This window comes from Neopsephotus bourkii, unplaced genomic scaffold (assembly GCF_033783945.1).
Source record: "Neopsephotus bourkii isolate Nb327-2 ecotype Australia unplaced genomic scaffold, CSIRO-AGI_Nbou_v1 NB_668, whole genome shotgun sequence".
NCBI lineage: Eukaryota > Metazoa > Chordata > Aves > Psittaciformes > Psittacidae > Neopsephotus > Neopsephotus bourkii.
This window is the reverse complement of record NW_026901167.1, coordinates 2,783,701-2,802,196: the sequence shown is the minus strand read 5'-3', so window position 1 is coordinate 2,802,196 and position 18,496 is coordinate 2,783,701. Positions and strand designations below refer to the sequence as shown.

The 18,496-nt window shown below is 57.7% G+C and overlaps 3 protein-coding genes across 8 annotated transcripts in view; 1 reads left to right on the top strand and 2 right to left on the bottom strand.

The window, feature by feature from the left end:
- The window catches only part of ZMYM3 (zinc finger MYM-type containing 3), a 33,559-nt gene extending 21,106 nt beyond the window's left edge, over positions 1-12,453 (top strand). For 3 of the 5 annotated variants that reach the window (XM_061353302.1, XM_061353303.1, XM_061353304.1), the window contains 13 exons: positions 322-487; positions 4,218-4,276; positions 4,761-4,929; positions 5,809-5,924; positions 6,066-6,240; positions 6,784-6,930; positions 7,747-7,850; positions 8,369-8,537; positions 8,659-8,810; positions 9,265-9,379; positions 10,286-10,540; positions 10,628-10,745; positions 11,147-12,453. In XM_061353302.1, the coding sequence (XP_061209286.1) occupies positions 322-487; positions 4,218-4,276; positions 4,761-4,929; positions 5,809-5,924; positions 6,066-6,240; positions 6,784-6,930; positions 7,747-7,850; positions 8,369-8,537; positions 8,659-8,810; positions 9,265-9,379; positions 10,286-10,540; positions 10,628-10,745; positions 11,147-11,345 (1,944 nt within the window). In that variant the 3' untranslated portion in view covers positions 11,346-12,453. Of the gene's footprint in view, positions 1-321; positions 488-4,217; positions 4,277-4,760; positions 4,930-5,808; positions 5,925-6,065; positions 6,241-6,783; positions 6,931-7,746; positions 7,851-8,368; positions 8,538-8,623; positions 8,811-9,264; positions 9,380-10,285; positions 10,541-10,627; positions 10,746-11,146 lie in introns of those variants that run through there. The other 2 variants (XM_061353305.1, XM_061353307.1) reach the window with 2 other exon arrangements.
- Positions 12,454-12,748: 295 nt separating this feature from the next.
- On the bottom strand, positions 12,749-14,499 carry LOC133212194 (gap junction alpha-3 protein-like). Its single transcript, XM_061353308.1, has one exon. The coding sequence runs from the start codon at positions 13,850-13,852 to the stop codon at positions 12,956-12,958; it is 897 nt and encodes a 298-aa protein (XP_061209292.1). The 5' UTR covers positions 13,853-14,499; the 3' UTR covers positions 12,749-12,955.
- Positions 14,500-14,634: 135 nt separating this feature from the next.
- Positions 14,635-17,795, bottom strand: GJB1 (gap junction protein beta 1). Of its 2 annotated transcripts, XM_061353309.1 has the most exons (3): positions 17,596-17,794; positions 16,269-16,384; positions 14,635-15,644 (listed from the first exon to the last, which is right to left on the bottom strand). In XM_061353309.1, exon 3 carries the CDS (start codon positions 15,630-15,632, stop codon positions 14,796-14,798), a length of 837 nt encoding a protein of 278 aa, XP_061209293.1. In that variant the 5' UTR covers positions 15,633-15,644; positions 16,269-16,384; positions 17,596-17,794; the 3' UTR covers positions 14,635-14,795. The 2 variants fall into 2 exon arrangements, with proteins under 2 accessions (XP_061209293.1, XP_061209294.1); XM_061353310.1 differs by lacking the exon at positions 16,269-16,384 and having other exon boundaries at positions 17,596-17,795.
- Between the last annotated feature and the right edge of the window lie 701 nt (positions 17,796-18,496).

Sequence of the window (18,496 nt, the reverse complement as noted above, 5' to 3'; positions counted from 1 at the left end):
GGCACTGCTGCGGAGAACCTGGCACTGCTGGAGTCCTGCCTGGCAATGACGGGACATTGCTACGGGGAAGCTCACGTAGCTGGAGTCCCCAGCTGATCCTGCCAGAGCACTGCACTGAGGAAGCTCACAGTGCTGGATCCGCGGCCAGTGCTGCTGTGAGAAGTTCGCACCGCTGGAGGCCCCGGCTGGCACTGGCAGGGCACTGCTGTGGGGAAGCTCACAGCGCCTTGCTATGTGCACCTTTCACCGGAGAGTTGTGTTGCACTCGGAGGGGGTGTGGTTAGTTACTCGTTGTTTCTCTCCTGCTGATGCGGGCTTTAGGCAGCTCGGTGCCATGCCTGCAAGCGTCAGGGGAAGCTGCTGGAAACCATCCACTGGCGGGGGCAAATCAAACACTTCTGCAACCAGCAGTGTCTGCTGCGATTTTACAACCAACAGAACCAGCCCAACCTGGACACGCAGAAGGGGCCCGAGAGCCTGCTGAACAGTGAGTAGGAGGGAGGGAGGGGACCTGCATAGCTCAGTCCAGGAGACACAGGGAAGACTGAACAGCAAGGGGTGGAAGCTTCCTGCCCAGGACTGGATGAGACGCTAGGGAACAATCCTGCACTGGCCCTTGGGGGGGGAAAAGGACGGAGTGGGACCTAATGGGGCTTCTCCATCTCTAACGTCTATGGTTCTATGACACACAGGGCCCAGACGGGAGGAGCCGGTGCCAGCGTGCTGCCTGTAGCTCACACTCTTAGCGAGGATACTCAGGGATTTAACATCCTCATGTTGCCAGCGGAGAACTCGATTTACAGGGTTAGGGGACAGCGTGGTTTGGCATGATAATCCACCTGCAGCCCCACACCACCTCCGAGCTGTGACCTTCTCAGATCTCATAAACTAATCAGGATTGGGCCAGGTCAGTGCTTGGATGGGAAACATTCAAGGAAAAAGCAGGGTGCTGCAGGAAGTGGTGCTGGTGATGCTGTAGGTGGGCTCTCCTCAGCCAGAGCTGAACCTAGAACGATCTTGAGGGAGCGATGAGCTGCTGGAAGCACTCTTGTCTTGTGATGTTAGATTGGATTCCTACCACTTACCCAAAGATCGCTGCAGCTTTGAGGAGTTGCCAACCCCGTGTCCCGGATAACCCCATTCTGCATCTGTGGAGTTCCAGCTGGAGAGGAGATTTTAACTGCCTGTTGCCCCATTTCCTATCATTAACTTGAGCCAGTTGCTCATGGAAGATTGCAAAGTGCTTTGGGGTCCCTCAGGATGGAAGGTGCTCGTAGTGACAGTGACAAGACATCGCTTGGCCCTTGGACACTTGTGTAGTCTCATTCTGCTTGGTCTTTCATAGGCCATGATCTCCTAGATAATCTGTGTGATCTTGCTAAAATACCTGCAGCTTACGGTGGGACTCGCTTTGGTTCGTCCAGCTTCAACAGATACCTGCATCACAGGCTCGGGGCTTTGCCGCCCTCTCTGGCAGCAAAAGACGTGAGATGTAAAACCCTGACTGGGGTGCACCAAGGAGGGGAAACCAAGACAATCTTCTGGCGAGAGACCTCATCCTCCATCTTTAGACTCTTCTTGGTTCCTCTTCTGACAGCACTGGACTGAATGCAAGATGGGGGAAGCCCTGGATGTCAGTGCTGCTTAGTCAGCAAAGCAGAGCTGCTCTGCCAGAAACAGCAGGTTCCCCCAGCAAGGGGACTCCCAACCTGCCCTCCAAGAGCCACCCTCCATAAAAGGCTACATGAGGCAACTGCTCAAGTGGCAGCACGTTGGAGTGACGTGGATAAGGAACAGTTGGTTTCTACTTTCTGCTGGCGCAGGGGTGCCCGGGGGGAGTCTGCTTGATGGGAAACATACTGGCCTGCTGCCCAGGGGAGGAAGAGGTGTTAAACTTGCTGGCTCCTGTAGCTCATCAAGTGATTCCACAGACCTAGCCATGCTGTTCTATTTGCCCGCTCCTTTCAAGGCATCTCTCTTGTGAGGGACTAGTAACACTGCTTTTGGGACACAGGCACAGAGAGCAAGCTCTGCCCGCAGAGGGGAGCTTGTTTCACACCATTTCTCCTTGGAGCCATGGACCACAAACTGAGAGGTACCTTAACCACCACCACCCTCTGAGCCCCGTCTCTGCCACACCTCTGGAGGTCCGCCAAGAACTTTGCTTTTCGGCATGTGGGGCACCACCCTTCAGTATGCCTCAGCTGCTTCTCCGTGCACCCTGTGAGGCACAGGGCTTTGAGGGCAGCCAAGGAAAAGCTTGTCAGCAGTGGTGAGCACTCAGCTGAGCTGAGCTGATCTGCCCCAGCAGCTGCCATGCTTGATGAATGACACTGGTGGCATTGGACCCTCTGTGCGTCCTGGTATCGCCAGTTGTGGGATAGCTGTGGACACCCTTGTCCCAGGACTGTGCCATACTGCTAAGCTTGAGGAAGGGTGACGGAGCCAGGGCCTGCCGTGTGCTTATGCAAAGAGTTTTCCAGCCCAGAATGCTGTGTGTGGGATTTTGGGAGGAGCAGTTTGTCACTGCATGGTGAGGAATAGCTTCTGCCTGGTCCAGCCAGGGTCTCCTGTGGACCTGGTAGCTGTGTTGCCAGCTCACAAGGGACAGTCTGGATTTCAGGCCCATCTTGAGCAGAGCTGCTGACTACTTGCTTCTTCTCCTGCAGCCAGTGGTTGTCCAAAACCATTCATTCTTGTGACCCAGTGGCTGCTGCCACCCCAGTGATCTTGGGAGTGCTTGCTGACAATGAAAGTGGCCATTCCTTTGCTGGGAACAGTCTGTGTGATGAGGGATTGAGCTTCTGCCACAGAACTGTGCCCAGAGACTTCCAAGGGGAACTGGCTCTGCATGGGGCCATCCAGCTGGAGAGGATAGAGGGTCAGAAGTCATGACTGGTGCAGGCAGCGCAGCTCCATTACAGCTCCTGGCTGGTGCTGGGATGAGAGCAAAGAACAGGCTGCAGCTTTCCTGGAAGCCTGAACATGTAGCACATGGAGCTTTGCGGCAGGAGGATCTTGCTTCCCTTAGCTCTGAATCATTGGTCTGTGGGACAATCAACTTTGCTTTTGATTCTGCTGTGGCAGAAACTCTGCTCATTTTCCATAGCTTGTCTTTTCTCATTCAAGCCATTGTCTCCCACCTAGACCTGCTGTCTGTCCACTTTGGGCTGGTGAGGGGGAGTTCTTGGACCCATTGAGACTGTTGCAGATCCTATGGCTGAATGCTCAGCTGCAGGCTAAGGAGCTTCTTCCAAATGGAAACTTGCCCATCCCCATGGGGTGGTCAGCAAATGAAGCCTTCTGGGCCTCCAGTTTTTCAAGAGCAATCCTTCGTTTCCTTGGGACAGAGGAAAGCTGCACAGTGCAAATGTCCATTGGGTCTTTCCTGGAGAGCCTACCTGTGTAGGAGGTACAAATGGGCCTGCCACTCCCTTTGGGTGCTGAGACCTGCTGTTTTCCGTGCAAGTTTCTCCTTCATGCATGGCCCATGGTTAGCCAATGCTGTAGAAGGCAGTTCTTTTTCCCAGCCACATGGGTAACCAGGGCGCACTGGAAACTTGGATGAAGGTGCTCTTTTAGCTCATCAGCCTTTGAGATGGGTGCAGGGTCTCTGCAGCGCACATGAGCTGGAATTATCATCCAAGCCAGGATGATGCTGTCACCACCTGAGACTAGTGTCCACCACATGTGCCTCTTCCCTGCAGGTGATCCCCTCTTTCCTAGGGGAAATCCATTGCATCCCTTGGGCTGGGGCAAAACTGTCTTTGCTTTCTGGGCTGTCTCATAGTGCTACTGCTAGGTCTGTCACCTTCTTCCTAGGGATCTCGAAGCACTTTGCCAAGATCTTTGTATTAGGGAGATGGAGGCACAGGGAGGGGCCATGGCTCGGTACAGCAAGCCAATAGGCAGAGCTGGGAGTAGAGCCCTGGATTCTCTCTACAAGGGGCTGGGATTTCTCCTGGCCTGCTGTGATGGGGATTGGGTGGACTGTAAGGGAGCACAAAATGACATGGGAATAATTTAATTTTGTAGGTGTAGTGTCTTCTGAGCTGCTAGGACTAGAAATTGTGGAAACATTAACTGTTCCTGGAGCGGCCAGGGGCAGTTTCTGGGGAACTTGTCCCTGTGCTCTGGCTGCTGCCACCTTCAGTCCCAGCACTGGGACCTGTTGGCCCAGGAGCTCTTGAATTTAGAGCTGTTGCTTTCTCTTACAGGTCAGACTTCAGAGCCAAAGCCACCTGCTCCTTCCCTACAGAAGGCAGAAACTAACACGGTAAGGCACATTGGAGGTAGGAGGTTGCAAAATAGCACAAAGTGGCTGTGCCCAAAGAGAGGGCAGATCTGCCATTGCTCAGGGAGATTTCATTCTGCCACCAGCGCATTCTAAGATGGCTGAGTAGTGGGAGCTGGTAAGAGCTGCTGGGGAGGACATCATCAGTGTATCTCCTGCAAGGAGGTAGAATAACCATTCCCTGGGAATTGATGATAGGTTCCCAGTCAGCCTGCCACTGTGCTCCCCTGTGCCTGGGGACAGTCACTGTCCCACCAGTGCCAGGCTCCCTGCTGGCAGCTGCAGAGGTGCAGTACAGGCTCGCTGTAGTAGCAGCTTGGCAGTGTCCTTTTCCAGGTCTGTGTGTGTAGGGCATTGCCAGACCCCAGGAGGTTGCTTTGGGGAGTCCTTCCAGCTGTACCTGTGGTGGGGAAGAGGTGGTGCTGCCCAGGTGGACGCCAACCTCCTGCTTTCTGCGTTTCCTCAGCTCTCAGTGAAGGCCTCCTCAGCCCAGATGTCTCCAGCTGTACCGCCACCCCCTGCCCCTGTGCTTCCAACCACCCCTCGGAAAAACAAAGCTGCCATGTGTAAGCCACTGATGCAGAACCGGGGCGTTTCCTGCAAGATAGAAATGAAGTCCAAAGGATGTCAAACAGGTAGGAGAACAAGACATAATGACATGATTACAGGAGCTTTTTGAAAAGGCCAGTGCCACGTCCCTGCTCCAGAGTAAATGTGAATTCAGCTTGGAATGCTGTGTGGAGTGGCTGGGTTGTTGGCACCATGCTGAAGAGTCTCAGGACGCTGCAGGGCACACGCAGCAGGGTGGGAGGTAGGGAGCCCGTTTCCATCAGCAGCAAAATGAGAGACACAGAGAGCACTGCAGCATGATCCCACCTCTGGTGGGACAGCTCTTCCTCTGGAGATTGTCAGCTTGCCTGAGGGCCTATCTGCTGAGCAGGTTCCACTGTGTAGCTCCTGTTAGGCATGTGTGTGTGGTCTCCAGAATCTCTTTTATAAGAGCAAATAGTGGTAGGACAAGGGGGAATGGCTTTAACCTGCCCCAGGGGAGACTGAGATGAGCCCTTAGGCAGAAGCTCTTCCCTGTGAGGGTGCTGAGGCGCTGGCACAGGGTGCCCAGAGAAGCTGTGGCTGCCCCATCCCTGGCAGTGCTCAAGGCCAGGTTGGACACAGGGGCTTGGAGCAAGCTGCTCCAGTGGAAGGGGTCCCTGCCCGTGGCAGGGGTTGGAGCTGGAGGAGCTTTAAGGTTCCTTCCAACACAGACCAGTCTGGGATTCTATGATATGCGAGGTAACTCTCAGTAGGGCCACATAAGAGCAGGGCTTGCACCTCTGCCAAGCTTCTCTTGTTGCAGGGCTGTTTGGCTTGCTGCTGGTCCAGCTCTGCCCATGAGTCATAAAAGCTGGTGACTAGAAGGGCTTGGTGCTGGATGGCTGGGGTATGGCAGTGGACAGCAGGGCTGGGTGGAGGAGCTGGTGGAAGCAAGCTCACTGATGTACTTTTGCTCTCATCAGAGGCTGACTGGAAGCCCCAGGTGATTGTGTTGCCAATCCCTGTCCCGATCTTCGTGCCTGTGCCGATGCATATGTACTGCCAGAAAGTACCTGTGCCTTTCTCCATGCCTGTCCCGGTAAGCGACACACTCCACCTGCTCGTGTTCCCTTGCTGCCTTGATCCTGCCTTGCTTCTGTGTCCGTCCTCTTCTCCTGTCTCTGCTTTTGCAGTAGTTGGCTGAGTGTCAGTTTTCTGCCTGGTGTGCTGCTGTTGACAGGTACCTGTGCCAATGTTCCTGCCCACCACGCTGGAGAGCACAGATAAGATTGTGGAGACTATTGAGGAGCTGAAGGTGAAGATCCCCTCCAATCCCCTTGAGGCTGACATCCTGGCCATGGCTGAAATGATTGCAGAGGCTGAGGAACTGGACAAGGCCTCCTCGGACCTGTGTGGTAGGTTTCTGCCATGGTTTGGTCTGGCCCAACAGCTGGGATGATGTGGGGTTTGCCAGCTCTTGGAGCTAGATAATCTGCCTGGACTGCAGCTCTCCCAAAGCTTTCCAAAGCCTTTGAAAAGGCAATGGGAAAGAGCAGGTCCTCAGCTTCTGCTGAGGAGGTACCAGGAGGGAAAAGCTGCAGCAGGGAGTGGTGTCTGCCACTGTCCCTTTTGGGGACGCCAGTCTTGTGGCACATGTGCAGCACTGTTTATTCAGGTGGCTGTTCAGGGTGTTGCCTGAAGCAGCTTCACAGGCGGAAGACCATCAGTCCTGACCTCACAGGTCTTTTTACTGGGGCCTCCATTCCTCAAGCACCAGTAACTAGGGCTGTGGCAAGGAAGAACGTCAGATGCCTTGCTGTCCAGGGAAAGCTGGGCAGTGCAGATGTCATGGACCTGCTCTGCTGCTGGGAGCCTGACTTCATTTCCCAGCTGTCACAGGCAAAACAGACAAAAGACTTTCTTGAAAGTTGGGTTTTTGATCTGCTTTTGCATTGCAGACTTGGTGAGTAACCAAAGTGCAGAGGGTCTCCTGGAGGACTGTGATCTGTTTGGACCAGCACGGGACGATGTGTTGGCTATGGCTGTCAAGATGGCAAATGTTCTCGATGAGCCAGGCCAGGACCTGGAGGCTGACTTCCCTAAGAGTAAGTGCTGGGTGAAGCAGGTATGCAGAGCTGCTCATGCTGCAGCAGGGTCCTCCCACTGCCCCTGGCTGACCATTGCATTGACCAATGCACCACAGCATTAAGAGCTGTGTGAACTTGCCTCCCTATCCCCTCTGACTGAGCAGGATTGAGGCCAGGAATTGAGAGTTCTTACAGATGACTGCTTGCAGCAGGGTTGAGGAGATCAGCACTTCTGAAGGAGTGTGCCTAGGCTAAGTGACCTGTTGCAATCATAGGTCTGCAGAGAAGGGGGAATGAGAAGCTGTTCTAACAGCACTAAGACCAGAGTAGCGGCACTGGTATGCTTGTGGATGATGATTTCAGAGGATCCAGCAAGGCAAGAGAGAGACCTGGACAGGACATGACATCCTGTGAGGCAGCAGAATTGCTGTGTGTCCATTAGCAGGCAGAGCATGGAAGACGAGGCAGGGACTTGCAGGAGCACAGCAGTGCTGAGGCATGCTAGCAGCAAAAGACAGGGAATTGGGGTGCCTGTGCCATGCTGGCCTGGCACAAGAGCATGAGGAATGTTCCTCAGGTTTAAAATATGAACAAACAAAAAAAGCTGTCAGAAGGAAGACTGTGGGGCTCTGGTTAGTCTAAGAAAGCTTAGCAGCATCTGACAGAGCTCTATTTCCTCTGTTGGGATGTGGCTAAAAGTTCATGCCAGACAGAGGTGGAGGGTGTGAAGTGTTGGCCTGCATGTTCCCTCTTCATCTTGCTGTAAGAACCAGCGAGTGCAGGGGACAGGCTGAGAAGTCTCAGCTGAGCCCTTCTGCCTGTGCTTACTTTCAGACCCTCTAGACATCAACCCCAGTGTGGACTTCCTATTTGACTGTGGACTGGTGGGACCAGATGATGTGTCTACAGAGCAAGATCTGCCTCGTGCTGTCCGAAAGGTGAGTTTTCAGTGGATATGGCCTGTTTAATGCTCTTTCAGCTTGGAGTAGGAGCTGCTCTGTGGGATGCTCCATCCCTGGCAGTGTTCAAGGCCAGGTTGGACAGATTCTTGGGTGACATGGTCTAGTGTGAGGCATCCCTGCCCGTGGCAGGGGGTTGGAACTGGATGATCTTAAGGTCCTTTCCAACTCTAACTATTCTATTATTCTGTGTACGAGGTGAAGTGTGCCAGAGGCTTTGGTGTGCTGGGGAGGTTGTGCCCTCTCCTTTCGGGGCATGTCTGGAATGAAAATGCTTGCCTGTCACTTCAGAGGAGCTTTGAATGCCACAGGTCATGTGAGAACTGGCCTCTTTCCTGCCTGTGGTCCTCATAACTAATGGGCCTTGTTGGCAAGGATGCTTGCTGGCATGTGCACAGGTACAGTGGGGAGGGAGCTGGCAGCAGGTCTGAGGGGTGGCCAGCACTCCTGCATCTGTCCTGGGTAGGTGCCCAGTCTTACAGTACACCTCTGTGCAGGGCCAGAAGCGCCTGGTGCTCTCTGAAAGCTGTTCCCGGGACTCAATGAGCAGCCAGCCCAGCTGCACAGTGTTGAACTACTCGTACGGTGTGAACGCCTGGAAGTCCTGGGTGCAAGCCAAGTATGCGGGAGGAGAGACGAGCAAGGGAGAGCAGCTACGCTTTGGCCGTAAGTGCCCTGGCTGGGTGGGAATGAGTGGCAGAAACCTCCCAGGAGCTGGGTCCTGGGGTGCTGAGGTGCTCCTGCCGTTGCAGGCTGTTGCCTGAGGCTGCCGTGCTTGTCTCCTCAGCCAAACCCATGAGGATCAAGGAAGATATCTTGGCCTGCACAGCAGCTGAGCTCAACTACGGCCTGGCCCAGTTTGTTAAGGAGATAACACGGCCCAATGGGGAGCGCTACGAACCAGACAGCATCTATTACCTCTGCCTTGGCATTCAGCAGGTGAGGGAGGGCTTGCTGCCTCAAGTCCTCCACAGCCAGACCTGGGGGTCAGATCTAGTATGGGGTGCCTTGTACCCATTATTCTGCCTTCTGGGGACCAAGAGAGGCTCACTGAACTCTCCTTCAGTGCCTTGTCCCAGGGCAGCAGCCCGCCTCATTCACTCTTTGTTCCCAAGCCCAGCAGCAGGATGGCAGCTATTCCCCAGCGTCGCACATCCCTGAGGAGGGCTGGGAGATCTCCCCAAACTTAGTCACTTCTTCAGCACCAAGGCTGCCGTGTCATAGCCCAGGGTTTTCCTCACAGCTCTCAGAAGCAGCTGGTTTTAGGACTCTGCCCTGCAGCTCTGGTTTTACAAAGACGGGTGCTCTTTGTGCGGGCTCTGGGCTCTCTGGCATGGGGTGGCATTCCAGGTGCTACCGTGTCTCTCTTGACTGTGTGTTCTGTCCTTTCTAGTACCTGCTCGAGAACAATCGTATGGTGAATATATTTACAGACCTTTACTACCTGACCTTCGTGCAGGAGCTGAACAAGTCCCTGAGTGGCTGGCAACCCACGATCTTACCAAATAGTATGTGTCTCCAGAGTACCTTCAGTCACCACATGTACCCAGTTTTTGCTTCTAGCCTTGGGTCTCTCCAGTCTAATTGTGCTCCCTCAGCCTCAACCCTCTTCCTTGGTATAGACAGCACAGTCTCACTGTGTCCTGGGGTCATACTGACCCATAGTGACATTAGAGCTGGCCTTGTTTATCCTTCAGTAGCTTCTTGTGCCCAGAGTCAGGGTAGCTGGGAGCAGAGCATGGCTGCTTTGCATCCTGGGACAGTTTGAATCTTTACAATACTTTATAGCGATGTCTCTACCATTTGGCAAAGAGGATACCAAGCCTGGAGGCATGTGGGCACATGTATTTGTGTTCCCAACACATGAGTGAGCCCTGCACGCTGTACTACATGTTGACCAGGGTTGCTGTGCTGCTGCCTTGTGAGCAAACTAACTTAGAGCTTTGGCAGAGGCTTTTCATGATGCTGTAATCTGTGCTGCCTTCCCTGTTCCGTTTTGGCAGTGATTAGTTCACAGGTCTAGACTCTGCATATTGGTTGTCCTGGACAGAGGCGTTTGGCTACAGACCTGTGTATCTAAGCAGGAGCTGGCAATGTCTGTCCTGCCTGCTGCTTTTTATTCATCTTGCGCTGAGTGTGATGGAGCACTGGCCTGGAAGACATTTATGGCCATCTAGAGGAATGAGTGGTTAGATTGATTTGGGTTCTGGCCTGTAGTTTGGCTGTGCTCTGAGGTAGCTTGTGGCTGGCTGGAGCCAGCATCTAGCTCTGCTGATGGCTCTGGAGAAGTAACTTCTTGGAAAAGGGGGTGTTGTGAAGCATCAGTCTTTTGCAGTTAGCTTGCCTTGGCAGGATGAAGGGATTGCCACAAAGGCACTGTTGATGTGACCTGCTTCTTCTTCTGTGTGTTACAGACACAGTTTTCTCACGTGTTGAGGAGGAGCACCTCTGGGAGTGCAAGCAGCTGGGTGTTTACTCACCCTTTGTGCTCCTCAACACCCTCATGTTCTTCAACACCAAGTTCTTCGGGCTGCAGACAGCGGAGGAGCACATGCAGCTGTCCTTCACCAACGTGGTGCGCCAGTCCCGCAAGTGCACCACGGCACGTGGCATGTCAAAGGTGGTGAGCATCCGCTACTATGCTCCTGCCAAGCAGAAGAAAGGCCGAGGTAGGGTCTGACAGAGCATCTCTGCCCCAATCCCTGCCTCCCCTGTCAGGTCCCAGCCACAGTCGTGCTCTCTCTCCCCCTCTGCAGATGGTAGCTCTGGAAAGCGGAAACGTGAAGAGGAGGTACCGATGCTGGAGCAGCGGGAGAACAGGATGAATCCGCTTCGATGCCCAGTCAAGTTCTATGAGTTTTACCTCTCCAAATGGTGAGGCTTTCTCTGGAAAAAAATGGCATGTGCCATTTTAAGGCTACCTCAGTTTTGGTGGGACCCTGTGGAGTGGCTGCCGCTCCCAAAACATTTGTACTTGAGTGTGAAGCCTCGTCCAGTGTCTGCACTGCTTGTATAGACCATGGTTGAGAGAATGCTTCTCTCTGCCCCCTTCCACTACTTTCCTCTCTCCAGCCAGGCAGGAGTGCGCAGTATGAGTACTGTAGTGTGAGCTTGGCTGCTTAGGGGCTTTGGTCCTGAGCGAGGAGCTGTAGCCTCAGTTTGTGTCCTCATCTTGCCAAAGGATGAGAGGCTGTGACAAGCCTTGAGCCCCCCACCTTGATAGCCTTGAGGGCAGGCCAGGCTTTCCCAGGGCTGACCTCACTCTCTCTCTACAGTCCCGAGAGTCTGCGGACCCGCAACGATGTCTTCTACCTGCAGCCCGAACGGTCCTGCATCGCAGAGTCCCCACTCTGGTACTCGGTCATCCCCATGGACCGGAGCATGCTGGAGAGCATGCTGAACCGCATCTTGGTCGTGAGGGAGATCTATGAGGAGCACAGTCGTCTCAGCGGTCTGGAGGATGACATGGACTAAGAGTGAGGTGCTGCCAGGCTGGCTATGCCCCAGCCCTGGATGCCTCGTGTCTCTGCCCCCTGCTACAGGCTGGGGACTGTGCAGCGTGGGAGGGAATGGTGCTGCAGCAGTGCTGTCCCTTCGTCATTACTGGACTTGGACATCCCATCCTGCTCATCACAGGCCTCTCATCTGTACGTGGCCCCCACGCTCAGTCCTGCCCCCTCTCCTGGCTGCTGGGTGAGCGTCTTCCCCAGGGCCAGCCCCCACAGCACAGGGGGGCAGAGCCTGTGGGGCAGGTTCCCTTGCCAAGCCTTGTCCTCCCCTACCCAGAGCCCTGACACTACTCCCCGTGAACTGCACAATATTGAAGAGCGTTGTCTGGGACCAGTGGCCCTGAGGTTTTTAGTTCCCCGCTTCCTTTCACCTCCGCTGCGGAGGCTTCAGGTGCTGCCGCAGGAAGGGTAGCTCTGCTGCTGCAGCAGGATGGTGTTTTTGAGCCAGTTGGGAAGGACCCCTGGCATCCTGAGAGCTGCTGTATCAGAGAAAGGGCTTGTGCCCAGGGGTGGGAGAGGTTCCTGTGCTGGAACATGAGGACAGAGCCCTAGCCTCACTGAGGGGACACCTCCTGTGTACACCACTGGGCCACCTGCCTCAGTTTTGTTAATGTTTTCTGAGTTGGTGGAAAACTGATGGAGACGGGTCTGTGCCATCACTGCTCCCCTTTTCCCACTGTCCCCTGTCCTGGCCTAACCTCCCTTCCCGGGTGCAAGGTGCCATCTGTGGGTCCCTCTGCTGCCTCTGGGGGCTCAGGCAACTGCTGGCAGAAGCAAGGAGCGCTGCCTGGCCTGCGCCCTCCCTCCCACAGCAGCAGGGTGCCCGAGCCTGGCCCTGGCTGTGCTGCTGCCTCCTGCCCCTCTTTGTGTTTTGGTCGGTTTTCTTCAGCTGTACATGAGTCTCCTATTGAGCCTGTATATATTGTTCTGGTCCCTGGCCTGGGGCCGTCTGTTCTCTGTTTCCATGTGGAGAGTGAGCCACTCACCAGTCTTGTTGTAGTGATGCCAGGGCAGTAGGACTAACCCTGTGTCTCTGGAAACCATTCATTTCAAATAAAGATGCAGAAAGCTTTCGGCAGCCCCTGCTTCCCTCGCCAGACAGGGTGGGCACTTCAGGAGAGCGGGGCTAGTGGCCCACGGCTGCTGTGCACCTTGCTTCTGGCCAGCCCTGCCTGCACTTCCTACCTTTTCTGGCCACTGGCATGCTGGCTGCTAGGGTGTGCTGGGATGGCTCCTGACCCTGTACCTGTGTGTACCAGCCCTTGCCCATAGGGCTGCAGTGGCCCTGCCATGGTCATGCAGCCTGTCCCTGGGATGGACCAGCTGGAGAGCGATGCTGTGGTGGCGGTGGGCAGAGCAAGAGGCGAGTGACATGCAGTAGGTGTTTTATTTGCTCCCCCTGGGTTGACAGGCCCCAGCCCAGCCCTGCTCCCAGGAGCACAGGCTGTGGCTGAGCCATGTTCACGCAGCCCCTCTCATGCTGGCTGTGGGGTTCATGCCACAAGCCTGGCAAGGCCCAGAGACAGAGCCACCACCCATGCACTGCCCATCCCAGAGCATCCTACCAGGCCCTGTTCACACTGCCAAGTCTGCCCCTCGCACCTTCCTGGGGGACCCACTGGCCACCCCTAGCCATGCACCCGCCTTCTTCAGGGGTGCTAGGCTGGGGGGGGTTCTGCTGGGTGCTGTGGGGCTGCTGCTGCCGGGCAGGGTGACATGGGAGCTGCAGGGTCCTGCAGGACCACCAGGACTGGGCAGGATGCAGGACTTGGGGCCTGGCCCCTTGCAGCACTTGGTGAAACCCAGATGGTAGATCTCCACCATGTTGAGCAGCAAGGACACGCAGGCCACTGCCAGCATGAAGAGGATGAAGATGGTCTTCTCGGTGGGCCGGGAGACGTAGCAGTTGACGGTGTTGGGGCAGGGCCAGCGGCTGCAGGTGTAGAGGGGCTTCAGCTGGAACCCGTACAAGGCGTACTGGCCCACAATGAAGCCGACCTCCAAGAGAGCCTTGAAGACAACATTGCAGACGTATGTCCTCAGGATGGCTCCCCGCATGCAGACCCGTCCCCACGTGTCCCTGGCAGGGAGCCGGAGTTGCCTTGAGCGCTGCCGCCGGGCCCTGCTGATGGCCCGTGCCACCGCTTGCTGCTGCGCCTTCTGCTCAAGGTGCACCAGGTGCAGTATGTGGCCCAGGTACACGAGGCTGGGGGTGGAGACGAAGATGATCTGCAGGACCCAGAAGTGGAGGTGGGAGATGGGGAAGGTGCTGTCATAACAGGCGTTCTGGCATCCGGGCTGCTGTGTGTCGCAGGAGAAGCCAGAGAGCTCATCACCCCAGACACGCTCAGCGGCTGCCCCAAGCACCAGGATGCGGAAGACGAAGAGGACAGTGAGCCAGACCTTCCCCACCACCGTGGAGTGCTCCTGGGCATTCTCCAGCAGCCGCCCCAGCAGGCTCCAGTCCCCCATGGCACGTGCCGCTGTGCCCTGCAAGACAGCCGCCCTCCAGCCGTGACCACCCCGCAACCCACCGAGCCACCACCCCGTTCGCTGGCCAGGCAGATGTGCAGGGACCTGACCCAAGGCCGCCCCTGGGCTGTCCTCAGCCTACATCCCATGGGACCTGCTAACCTGTCGTGGAGAGGGCAGCAGGAGCAAAGACCTCCGGCAGAAAGCAGCCCAGCCGAGCTGGGAGCACCGTGGGGGCAATGCGGCAAGGGGACCCCTCACCGTTGGCCAGCACGTGGAGCAGAGCCCTCTGCTCCTGCGCTGTCGGCTCCCCTCGGCAAGGTGCTGTGGGTGCTGCAAGGCCCCTTCCCGGCTGGTCCCTGGCTCCTCGGTGAGATGCGGATGGGTCGGCCTAGCTCTGCCTGTCTCTTGATAGGTGCGGGGTTACGGCCATGAGGCAGCTGTGTGCCGCATTGGTGGCTCTCACAGTGACTGGCAGAGGAAACAGCCACTGCAGAAATATTTTACCTCTATTTTTGGTCTGGGCACTTTTCTAAATATATTCGGGGCTGCAGGGGCTGGTGCTGGGGGAGCGTGAGCCCTTGGACACTGCTCGGTGCCACCCAGGGGTCACTTGCTCCTTCATGACAGCTGCCAGGGCATCATGGCCGTGACCCGACCTGGGCACTGCAGCACCCACAGCCCCTGGGGCACCCATCTAGGCTAGGGTGCAGGGGCAGGCACCCTACACTGGCACCCAAGCCCCTGGCATGTCCCATGCAGAGCAGAAAGGAGGGAGGCAGTGCCTGAGAAATGAGATTTAATGGCCCCAGATGCCCTCCTGGACATCCAGAAGGGCCAGACTGGCACCTGAGGGATGCTGTTCCTCAGGGGCAGGGACAGCACAGGGCCATGGGGCAGCTTTGGGGCAGGGGCGAGGGCTGGGGCTAGCACGGTGCTAGCCCTAGCAGGCAGAGCAGCGATCGCCCTTCTCCTGTAGGCCGGGGTTGCGCCGCAGCATGTCCTTGAGGGAGCCATCCTGCTCCGTCAGCAGCTGGTTGATCTCGTTCTGCTTGTACTCGGAGGAGAGCTTGTGCCCATAGAAGGAGCCCTTCCCTGACGGGTTGGAGTCGTGCTGGCCTCGGCGGGCACAGGCCCTCACCACCAGGTAGACCAGCTCCGCCATGTTGAGGACAATGCAGATACTGGAGGTGACCAGCATGAAGACGGTGAAGATGGTCTTCTCTGTGGGCCGGGAGATGAAGCAGTCCACGGTGTTGGGGCAGGGGTAAGCCTCGCACTTGACCAGCCGCATCATCTGATAGCCCGGGTAGAGCATGTAGAAGATGTACATAAACACAGCCTCGAAGAGCAGCCTGAAGACCACGCTGCAGACATATGTCCACCACAGAGAACCCGATATGCGCATCTTGTGCTTCTTCACCTCCTCCATGTGCTTGGGATCTGCATGCCCGGTCAGCACCAGCAGCTTCTTTTCCTGATGCTGCTGGTAGGCCACGTGCATGGCCACAAGAAGGGCTGGCGTGGTGACAAGGATGAGCTGCAGGGCCCACAGACGGATATGGGAGATAGGGAAGAAGTGGTCATAGCAGACACTGTTGCAGCCAGGCTGCTGGGTGTTGCAGGTGAAGGCGGACTTCTCATCCCCCCACACGCTCTCTGCTGCCACCACGAGCACCATTATCCGGAAGATGAAGATGACAGAGAGCCAGATGCGCCCGATGGCAGTGGAGTGGCGGTTCACCCCGCTCAGCACTGTGTACAGGCCAGCCCAGTTCATCGTTCCTCACGTCTGCAGGAGTAAACAGCAAGTGTTAGGAGTGGGAAGGGCCCCTGGCTGTCCCAGCCCTAGTGGCACAGCTCCAGCAGGGAGCAGGGCACTGCTGCAGCCCTGGGAGGTGGGCAGCAAGATGGACAGACCACAGCGTGGCTCCCACTGCTGATGCGGCTCAGGGCAGGCAGGACACGGGTTGGTGCCAGCTGCTCCCGCCCTGCCTCCCCACACTGCCATAGGGATCTTAACCCACGGCTGCCACAGAGGATGGAGGTGAAGCTCCCACACCTTTGCGGGGATGCCCAGTCCACACGCAGCACTGAGCTTTCTGCTAGCGATGGACCCAAAGACCTGCACAGGCTCCTCTGCACCAGCACCTCCCTGCTCTCATCTCCCCATTCCCTGAAGCAGTGGGGCCAAGGAGCCTCAAGCTGGCAGTTGCAAAGCCATACATTACCACCCTCCTAGTGCTGTCCTGCCGGGGGGGGCATGGGGTGACCCCACATCCCAAGCACACACCCCACCACCCTGTTGGGACCACCCACCAGCACCGAGCAGCCTCAGGAGCTGCTCCCACCCTCAGCACGAGGCTGGGACCTGTCCCCGGCCACCCCTGGTGTGGAGGGTCCCGGCAGCCCATACCTGCCGCTGAGAAAGGGTCCTCGCGAGCTGCCCCCAGTGGCCCCTCTAAGGTCTCATGTCTCCCACCGGAGAGCTCTGCTCCGCCTGCCCTCGTCCCTGTCCGCCACTGCCCTGCACTGGAAGTCATATGCTGCTTTATAAACTATTTACATACAATGAGGCCTTTATCAGCCCCAGAACAACACACTTTAGCATTCAGATCCAACACCCTGACTTCCGCCCACCCTGCCCAAACAAAGCGCCTGTGTGCTGCATTCCCTCCACACAGCCCCGCACTCGCTCCCCCCCCAGCCCTGCACCGGCCACGGTCCCCCCTGACCACTGGCTACGGGGTGCTCATCGCTCTGCCCATCAGGCACCTGCGGGCCAGATGGACACCCTTCTGCATGCCCACCCTGCAGGGATGGCACGGGGCGTCATGAATGGAGCTGGGGTCTGGCTGCTCCCCAGCATGGTGCTTAGCAGTCTGTGGGGACCTGTGGGGCTGAGTGAGCTGGGTACAGCCCCTGTGGGTCCCCCTTGTTCTTGAGGCTCTGCTGCCAGGGGACTGGTGTCAGCAGTGACAGCTGTGAGGGTGCTGGAACTGCCTGGACCAGGCATGTTCAGGCTGCAATAGAGCGATGCCATGTCCAGCTGTTCCAGCGACCCCCCGCATGGCTTCTGGAGTCTCCTCCAGAGCTCTCTGATCTTCCAGGCTGGGTCAGGCCCTCTTAGAATGAAACAGACTGGTTTGGGTTGGAAGAGACCTTAAAGCTCCTCCAGCTCCAACCCCTGCCACAGGCAGGGACCTCTTCCACTGGAGCAGCTTGCTCCAAGCCCCTGTGTCCAACCTGGCCTTGAGCACTGCCAGGGATGGGGCAGCCACAGCTTCTCTGGGCACCCTGTGCCAGCGCCTCAGCACCCTCACAGGGAAGAGCTTCTGCCTAAGAGCTCAGCTCAGTCTCCCCTCTGTGACACGTCCCTCAGGTTTTGTCCCAGCTTCAACTGAGGAGCAGCACGTCTAGTAAAATCTACCAGCTGGAGACCTGCAGATTGGTGGGGCAACAATGCCACCCCAGTGGTACCTTCACCCCTTATCCCAGGCTGAGAGTGCCTGCAGCTGCAGGAACAGTGGCGAGCCAAGCCCCTCTGGTGGAGCAGTAGGTGCCCCAGCCAAGCTTCGCTCCTTGCTCTATGCTCACCAGAGCCCCAGCACCCCTGGCTCTATCCTCCCCGGAGCACGGCCAAGCCCTTTGAGGCCCCCCCCTGGATCCCCCACTGCCCCCCCCCCCCCCCCAGGAGGCGTGTGGCCAGCGCCGCAGCGGTGCTGTGCCCCCCAGGCTCTCACCTCAGCGCCAGGACAGGCAAAGCTCTCGGGAGCGCAGTGGCCTCAGCCTCCACGCAGCACCCTGGACTTTATACTGCCCCGCGGCGCGTCACCCCCCTCCCAAACAGCCTCGCTCCTTCCAGGACCTGCTCCCTGCCAAGTAAACACCGCCGCTGTGTCCGGCCGGGCTCAGCCGAAGCACCCCACGGCACAGCCCCTGCGCGGGGGCCTCTCAAGATCGGGGCCCCCCCGCCGCTACCCCCGCTGTACGTGTCCTCCCTGCCACGTGCCCCGCGGACTCCGCACATGCCCCACGGCGGGGCCCGCTCTGCAGCCGGAGCACCTCGATCCGCTGCCGCCTGCTCACCGGGGAGCCACCAACACCCAGATTTCATGTGTGAAAGCGCCGCGGGGAGAAGGCAAACAGCCGGTCAACGATTAACCGGGCTAACGGCCCGCTCCAAGGTCCCGCCGCCCAGCACCCTGCGAGGCGCCGGGACGCGGCGACCCTGCCCCGAGGTGGGCAGTGGGGATCCCGCACGGAACCCCCGGCACGGAGCTCCCCGCACAGACCCCCCGCATGAGAACCGCGGGGTGGCACCGTGGGGCGGTGGGGGCGAGGGGAGGTCCCTCCGCAGCGTGGCGGGTGTGGGGGACAAGGGGGCCGGGGGTGGCCGGGCGGATGCGGGGCGGGTGGGGCCGGCCGGGGCCGCAATCTCGGCCCGCGATATATCCCCGGGTGAGTCAGCAGCGCCTGGGGGGAGCGGCTGCAGGCGCCGGCACCGCCCTGGACCGCGATCCCGGGGCTCGGGACGTGCTGCGGGACCGGCGTGCGAGGGAAGGGATGCGCCTGGGAAGTGGCTGGGAGAAGGCAGAGGGGACAGTATGGGCAAGGGGCTAGAGGGGCCAGCGAGGGGAGGGG